The 8894-nt window shown below is 43.1% G+C and overlaps 1 protein-coding gene across 1 annotated transcript in view; it reads left to right on the forward strand.

Annotated features, from left to right (window-relative positions):
* sh3gl2b (SH3 domain containing GRB2 like 2b, endophilin A1) overlaps nucleotides 1-6068 on the forward strand; it is a gene marked incomplete at both ends in the record, with an annotated part of 50594 nt that extends 44526 nt beyond the window's left edge. The window contains 5 exons of the mRNA XM_083788988.1: nucleotides 220-353; nucleotides 1545-1703; nucleotides 2723-2826; nucleotides 4228-4373; nucleotides 5872-6068. Of these exons, the coding sequence (XP_083645114.1) occupies nucleotides 220-353; nucleotides 1545-1703; nucleotides 2723-2826; nucleotides 4228-4373; nucleotides 5872-6068 (740 nt within the window). The remainder of the gene's footprint in view (nucleotides 1-219; nucleotides 354-1544; nucleotides 1704-2722; nucleotides 2827-4227; nucleotides 4374-5871) is intronic.
* Between the last annotated feature and the right edge of the window lie 2826 nt (nucleotides 6069-8894).

Consider the following 8894-nt stretch of genomic DNA (forward strand, 5'->3'; position numbering starts at 1 on the left):
AGGCAATTAAATATAATTTTTGGGGTCCTTGACATGAAATATTGAGCACCACTGATATAGAAAGGAAAAAGATACATTTAAAAAAAGACATTTTTCGACGTCAGGCCTGAATGGGTTCAACAAATCGGATTCAAATCTGGACAAAACGTGGCACAGATCTGGATTCAGGCTGGATTTGGCTGCTATATCGTGAACGGGCTCCTGTCTCTCTCTCCTCAGGGCTGGCTCTGATAGACGTGGGAGAATCCATGAGGGAGTTGGGGGAGGTGAAGGACGCTCTGGACATGGAGGTCAAACAGAACTTTGTGGACCCACTCCAGAACCTCCATGACAAGGACCTGAAGGAGATTCAGGTATACAGATCAGTGATGTAAAAAGTACTCTTTTTTTGGGGGGGGGGGGGATTCTTCAAAATAAAGGCGTGCCAGCAGATATGGCAGATTTTACTCTGAAAAGCCATTCCGTTCCGTCCTGTCCCCCCCCCCAAAGCCGGGAGTCATGATCTTCCTTTCTTACCTCACACTGGTTTGATTGAATTGATTGAATATTTTATTAGGCAACATAAATGCAAACAGCACAATGTACAGTCAGGCATTTTTGTCCAAAAAAAGAAGAAAGACCTTGCAGCCTTGTTTCCATTCGGGTCCTATCCACTCACACATGACATGAATAATAATTTAACACAGTAACAGTAAGTGATATAACAATAATAATTTAAGGCAACATATACATTATGCACAGGTCGGGGCCGAAGGTTAATCGGAAGGGGATTATTCGCACAAGATCACCTCCTCTCGCCTTTGACCTGACAGGTGAATTTTTAGGCCTGTCTTGAAGGAAGCCAGTGATTTGTTTGTTTTGAGCGATGGGGGGGGGGGCATATTAACGCTTCTCTCTAGAAGCGTTAATATTCCAAACGCGACGCATGCTGAAGTCAGAAATGAAGACAGAACATTGTCCTTCCGGTCAAAACCGGTCATAACCGGTCAAAACCATGGAGAGTTCCCTAGATTAGGAGTTACGAGCCATTCTTTTGGAGCCGTAAACAAGGAAGTGAACGGCAGTGCGGCGCATGCACGAAACAGCAAGGAGTACACTTTTTTTATATCAATAACAAATACCTAAAGACGCCAATACACGTCCAAGGCACCATGTAGTTTTGATTCTAAAGACATGTATACACATCCAATGCATAATTAGTGTTATGTATAGCTCACAAGCTCACAATGCGTCGCCTCACATTGTGAGCTTGTAGATCGGCTATTTTCAAAAGGCCGAAATACTGTAATGTATACCGAAGTACTGTATATAGGGCTAAAGTGGTTGATGTATGTTTTGTAATCTGCATCTACAAAGTAACTAGTAAACTAAAGTTTTCAAATACTGTAAATGTAGTGGAGAAAAAGTACGATATTTGCCTCTGAGATGTAGTGAAAGTATAGAAAATTGTAAATACTCCGTAGGCCGTTCATTTGACGAAGAAACACAAAAAGACAGCAAAATCATGAAGGATGTTCATGTTTTCCTCCTCCTCCTCTCCGCAGCATCACATCAAGAAGATGCAGGGCCGTCGTCTGGACTTTGACTACAAGAAGAAGAGACAGGGCAAAGTTCAGGACGACGAGATCAAGCAGGCTCTGGAGAAGTTTGACGAGAGCAAAGAGGTCGCAGAGCAGAGCATGTTCAACCTGCTGGAGAGTGACGTAAGTGTGTGTTGTTAAATAGATGCATTTAAATCCGGCGACCCAAGGATCAATTAATGGATAAAAATAAATTATATCTATTTTGTGATGATGATGATTAGAAAGGACTGTAAATAAATATACCTTCAATAACCAATTACCTTAAAATGAGTGAGTAGCCCTTTAAATCTTGAATGACCGTATGTACCATAGAAAATAGAAAGAGCTTAAAAAATGATTTGGAGGCAGATGAAATAAAGTTCTGAGAAAGGTTTCAGGTTTTAACAATTATTTTAGTTGGTATAAAGTCAATTTACATAGAGAATGTGCTACATGGTTCAGAATATGATAGTATAATACATCAATATAATTTAGAATAATCAATTGTTCCAAGATGGATTCCAAATGAACCATGCTCCTCTTCACAGTATGTTTATACAGCATCTGACGTCACTTTTGTTGATATAAAGTTCATTGGTGGTGGCGCTGGTTGTCGAGCACTCATTGGTCCACCGCCTAGATGATGAGACGTAGAATTCATCTCCTCTGTTCCGCACATCGATGCCCATGGAAAGCCGGGAGAGCGCCTAGGCAGGCGTTGCCAGGCAACTTGTTGATAACTTTCCCTGCACTGTGAACTTTCGGCAGAGAAAAACACTCCCTGACTCTCCCAGTGAGCAGCTATCTCTTTTCTCACTAGGCCAAGGTCAAGTACATGTAGTCTCACATCAAAATAGACCTCTTAGTATGCGAGTTAACTTGACTGGGGAAAGCCTAATAGACAGTAAATCTGAACATGGCATCAGGAAACCTATATATAAATATGATAAAATAATATAAAGGATAATATAGGGCTGAGATGATTAGGCACGTGGATGGTGACATGACAATAATGATGATAAGAGGAACAACGCTGTGTAAACAGGCAGTAGGCTAAGAGTAAAATGATGACATGAAGACTGAAGAGTAATATTTTGTGTGTGTGTGTGTGTGTGTGTGTGTGTGCGTGTGTGCGTGTACGTGTGTGTGCGTGCACGCAGATAGAGCAGGTGAGCCAGTTGGCAGCATTAGTTCAGGCACAGCTTGAATACCACAGCCGCTCCACAGAAATCCTGCAACAACTGACCGGCAAGATGGAGGAGAGGTCAGTATATGCACACATATGCAGGCTACAGCTAAATAAATGGGGGATGTGGATTGCTAACGGCACAGTTGGCACCGCAATGCGTTGTCACCTCGTACATCGACTGTTTTGTCTGTTTTTGAAAGATTTTAACACATTTTGGGCGGGAACCCCTTTCCTTTTGGTGTTTTAACTAAGCATTATGTTATACTTTAGCTATTGAAAAATAGCAAATCTACAAGCTCATAGTGCGCCACTCGGTGGCGAGCTTGTAGGTCTGCTATTTTTGAAAAATCCTGAAAATGTGGTACAAACCTTTGAATATATTCTTTTTCTTTTCGGTGGCCTATTACATGTAATTTTGGGGGGTTCTTGACATGAAATATTGAGCACCACTGACAGTATTTCAGAATACTGTCATGATTTAGAAGATTTTTTATTTTATTTTTTCGACGTCAGGGCCTAAATGGGTTAAACACTGAGAGATATTCCGCTACCTACAGTACACTGTAATGTATGGATGCCAGGCTGAAAAGGGGTTACGTCTGTATGTGGGTTTTATAAATATTTGACCAATGAAATTGGAACGAGAGCTTGTGGCAAAATAATAACTACATTGAATGCATTAGGAAGAAAGTTATTATCATTCTCGTATTAATGATACGTAGCGTGCAGAGTTAGTTCAGTCAGATATACTCGAGGGGATTCTTGCCGTGCTCAAGGCGCATACATATATACTCAAGGGGTTAATATGCTGCATTACTATGTGGGTGTATCCAGTGTGTGCAAGACCCACATGTCATTGGCTGATGTGGCAGTCAGCTGACCAATTGGGCGGGGTATTTAAGCTCACGTAGACCGCTTGCTTCTTCCTGCCTTCCTTCTGCATTATGGTTCCTGATTGTTGTTATGCGATGTTTGCTCCCACCGCCACCCCAGAACCACCAGTGGGCTCTGTTATTTCTGCTCCCCATGGGGGGTTGTTATCGTATTTCAATGGCTTGAAATTAAAAGTGTACTGTCTTGTCTGTCACGTCACATGCAAAAGCAGAGACGTTTCTGTGGCTACCAAGGCGGGGGGGACTTTTTTTTAACCGGCCCACAAGTGCGTTACTCAGCCTCAGACAACATTACATTCACATAAAACCACCCAATGATAGAACCTCATCATTTTTGATTAATTATTAACTGTTAAGTTTAGTTGATTCATTTCTTAACAGCGATTGATCAATTAACGATACAAAATTTACATCCCTAATACATACATACAGACGGACATACAGACAGACACACATAGCTGGCCATTGCAGACGGTGTTCCACCACTCAAAAATATCCATTTTGTACATAAAACGGTTTCCTTGGCCATGCCATGCATGCAGCAGTCGAAGTGAGACGAGTGCTTTGTTGTTCCCCGTTGCAGGATAAAGGAAGCACAGAGTAAACCCAGGAAAGAATTCACTCCTAAACCCCGGATGGCGCTGGAGCTCCTGCCCCCCAGCGAGAGTCACAACGGGGGGCTGCACTCTCCCCGAGGACCCCCCAAGTCCCCTGCAGGCAAATCACCTGGTGGGTGACTGTGTGTGTGTGTGTGTGTGTGTGTGTGTGTGTGTGTGTGTGTCCTGTTTCTGTTTCTAACCACAATTAAGACCGCTGAGCTGGTTAGTCTGCTCAGGCTCAAATCTTTAAACGTTTACGTAGGAGAAAACGTTCGCACAACTAGAAATCAGGCGTATATGCACAGGTGCGTAGGGCAGCGGACATCAATGAAAGCAATAAGGTACACCCGCACACTGTGTATTCGCTGCGGCACATGAGTATTGTCTTATTTAATGAAGCAACGTTTCCGTCCCTCCGGACCTTACTCAGGCTTGAGGGACCGAAACGGTGCTTCATTAAATAAGACAATACTCATGTGCCGCAGCAAATACACAGTGTGCAGGTGTACCTTATTGCTTTCATTGAAGTACTCTGTTATGCCATGCCATAACCATTATCCATAATTATGTGTGTGTTGGCTAAAGTGCTTTTTACCAATTGTAAGGCAGCCATCATTATAGTCCGGCAGTCAGGGTTGTGGAGTGGGGAATTTGGTATAATATACCAATAGACTATATTAGTCTTTTTTTCATTGGCCTAAAATATTGTCTATATTATACATTCATGAATCCACTTGCTGATCGGCTGTCAGTATTGAGATTTTTTTTTATAGTGGTTTTTTGTGACCCTACCATTAACAGTAAAAAAAACACTCTTTGTACTATAAACAGCCATAGCTACTTGCCCAAATGTGCCCAAAATGTACTGACCTCATCACATTTGTCATGACGGCTATGGCCGTTTATAGACCAATGAGTGTTTTTTGTGCAAAACGAATGCTTTATAACCACTATAAAAGAAAGTGCTCAATACTGCAGCAAGTGGATTCATGATTGTATGTATATAGACAATATTTTAGGCCAATAAAAAAAAATACTATATACCAAATGTCCCACTTTAAACAAAAGAAGCCTGTAAGCTGCCGGACTATTACACAATGTGTGCAGGTTTAAATGACTACTGCTGAAAATAAGCTGGGATGTTGTACAAGTGTGACATCTAGTGGTTGTCTAGTCAGGCAAACACAAGGGAGGGAGCGCACACTGCACACCTGTGTTGTTGATGAGGTGCTGACCAAGGCAGGTAATAATTTGTTGAACAGTCTGCACACCTCTTAGCCACGAAGGGAAAATAAATAAAAAGGTACAGGAAACCCACATTTCGACATGTATAGAGCAGTGGTTTTCAACCTTTTTCAAATTAAGGTCCAATTATTTATTCGGCATTTGAGCCACGATGATGGGATTTAGCCTCTCAGACTTTTTAATATGATGTCGTCGTTGGATAAGATTTTGTCCACAATTCCATGCTGTATTTAATGTGGTACCATAGGAGAGATAACGGGGCAAACAAACAACAATCAAAATAACAATTCTAATTGTGTATATATATTCTTTTGAATTAAGTAATGCAGATGTTTAACAATAATTTAACAACAAAATTGTGTCCCTGGCATGCCGCACTGCAGCGCCCATGGACCAGCCCTGTTGCCGCTCGCTGTACAACTTTGAGCCGGAGAACGAGGGCGAGCTGGGCTTCAAGGAGGGCGACGTCATCACCCTGACCAACCAGATCGACGACAACTGGTACGAGGGCATGATCAACGGCCAGTCGGGCTTCTTCCCCATCAACTACGTTGATATCCTGGTCCCGCTTCCTCAATAGGCCCCCCCCCCGCCGCCCACTCGCGTTTCCCGCCCACCCCTACACCCCACCCCCAAACCGCCTGTAATTAACGAGCCACGCCTTCTTCTTCTTCTTCTTCTTCTTCTTCTACTTCCTGTTCTTCTTCTGTGCTTCTGTGCGATTCTGCTTTATCACTCGACTGAAATGGACGGCAAACGGGCTACTATCGACTTGGAGAACGGAGACGAAAGGGAGCGTGACGGACGAATTGCACCGTTGTGTGTGTGTGTGTGTGTGTGTGTGTGTGAGACTGTGTGACTGTGTGACTGTGCGTGTGTGTGTGTGTTTACACTCGAGTGAGCAGCCCCCCCCAGCTTTCTCGGTTTGGTTCAGTCCCTGTCACCTTCTCGGGTTTGTTCCCCTCCTATCTGCTTGTTTGTGGATTCTATCTCTCTTCCCATGATGGACAGCCTTGATTCAACGTTCAAAACGTCCCCACGTTTCTCTCTCGCTCTCTCTCTCTTCTACCACTCTCTCTCGCCCTATCACTCTCTCTATAGCACTATTTTGTATCTCTTTCCCCCCCCTGTTTACATCTCTTCCTGTTGGCCCGGGCTCCCCACACAGGAAGCGAAAGCACGCCTTTTATGACCAGACCTGAAGTTTTAATTGTTAATTGTTCTCTCCCCGTTGCTCGTCAGCTCCGTAACGATCTCGTTACAGCTTTCGTTTGTCATTAAAGGGACGGCGCATGAACACAGAGAAGCCACTCCCCCAGCTGTATACGTTCAAAGCTTTGTAGGACATCCAAAGGACAGTGAGAGAAGAGGAGGCGTTCTCAAGGCCGCGTCGTTGCTGTTGAACGAAGCTGTTTGATGACTTTTATTTTCATTCAGGCGCCAAATTCTCTGATTTACAATAGACGCCTTTTCACAAGCAGCCAATTTCGACATAAATAGTTGTGTGATGTTTTATCCCATATCCGAAATGGCGATCGTTGACTTTAGACTGGTCAGGTTTTAGAATGTCGCAAACCATGATTTTGTGAATTCTGTTGGAAGCAGTTTTAAGTTTTCAACACAGCTCACAATGACTCTTTTGGTCTGAACTAAGCATCAATTATTTACGTCAATACTGGCTTCCGTGAAAAAAAGGTCTATTTAACCAATTACGCCCTAAAATAGCCGATCTGCAAGCTCACACAATGCGCTGAGACGCACGGTCAGCTTGCACATAACGGTATCTTCACCATTGTACGACTGTATAACTTACAGGCTAGCATGATAACTCGATTTACAGAATTAGCGTTGTTGTAACGCTCAAATCCTTTGACGCATGCTTCTCTCTCATCTCGACACTGGACCGTGTCTTCTGTACGTCGCGCAACGAAACAGCAAAGTGAGGACAACGTGGCGGTATAGGCGAACATCCACCATGCACAACAACATGGACAGACTTCCTATAAAGCCAATTGTTTGAACTCGCGTTAAAGAAACTTTCTTTTGTTTTGTTGTTTTGTTCTTTGGGGGGGTGAAACTGACGCCGCGGCCTACTTTCTGGTACTCAAATGGACTAGGAAAGAAGAAGAGACACCTGTTGACGTCCTTCTTTCTCTGTGTAACTGTTCTGACGTGGTGCTGCTGTGTGTTCACAGTGTGTTGTGTAGGTATGTACATGTGGCGGGGCAGACACTTTGACCGATTGGATCTGCTCCCTTTGCTTTGCATGCAGGGTTTTTAAATAGTATAGCAGGAGACCATCTGGAAATCCCCGTTTACAGCCTCCGTGCTGCGCGCATGCAGTGGTGGAAAATGTACTCCAATGTTTTACTTGAGTAAAAGTATAAATTCTGTAAAACAACACTCTATATTACAAGTAGAAGTCAAGAATTCAAAATGTGCTTGATTAAAAGTACAAAAGTGTTGGCATCAAAATGTACCTAAAAAGTACTCATTATACAGAATGGCCCATTTCAAGTTTTCAAATGGCTTGTAGATTGGCTATTTTGTAGAGCTGAAGTGGCTATTTTGTGGTTACTGTATGTTTTGTAACTAGTTTTTATTACTAAGTTAAAAGTACCTAGTAACTAAAGTTTTCAAATAATTGTAGTGGAGTGAAAGTACAATATTTGTCTAAGATGGATGGGTGGATCGTAGAAGTAAAAGTATTGGATATTGGAATTACTCAATTAAAGATTACTTATGTAAATGTTTGGTTACTTTCCACCACTGCATGGACTGCATGATACTGTCGCTCAGTGCCTCGCATCGTTTTTCATGTAGAGGACCTCCGGTTTGATTATTTTTTGATTATTTGATTATTAGGCCAACAGACTTGATGCAATTCTATATTTGGGGGACCCCAATTGCTGAGGTGGAGCGCAACACCTCCTATACCATCAGCTCCTACGCTGCGCTATTCACACCCTGAGCACCCTTGACGCTGCCCGGGGTTGAACACAGAGCCCTGTGGTCCAGATTATTGTCAAACGGCACACAATCGCCATCACTGTTTAAAACGGGGCTTGTCGGGCGCAGAGCAACAGTATGGTGTTTCCGTGTATGCAGTATAAGGCTATCAATGGGACTTCTATGGTGACTATACATTGCGGTGTACTGTATGTGCATATTTAGTGTTCTGTTTGCGACAGTATTTGCGTTTTGACTAACCTCGTTCCCAGGCTTTTCCTCAAGGGAGAAAAGTCTGCTAAAGAACCATGGCAGGAAGTGTCTACAGGGCGGAACTTTCGTCGTATGAATATCCCCTGGAAGCCGTTTCTCACCCACATTCTTCTAAATGTAACTTCCGTGGGTGTGGTAGACCTACTTCTTGTATTTTCCGCGCAGTAGACACTTTCAGTAGCAG

This window comes from Protomyctophum parallelum, assembly GCF_964188405.1.
Source record: "Protomyctophum parallelum genome assembly, chromosome: 18".
Classification (NCBI taxonomy): Eukaryota; Metazoa; Chordata; class Actinopteri; order Myctophiformes; family Myctophidae; genus Protomyctophum; species Protomyctophum parallelum.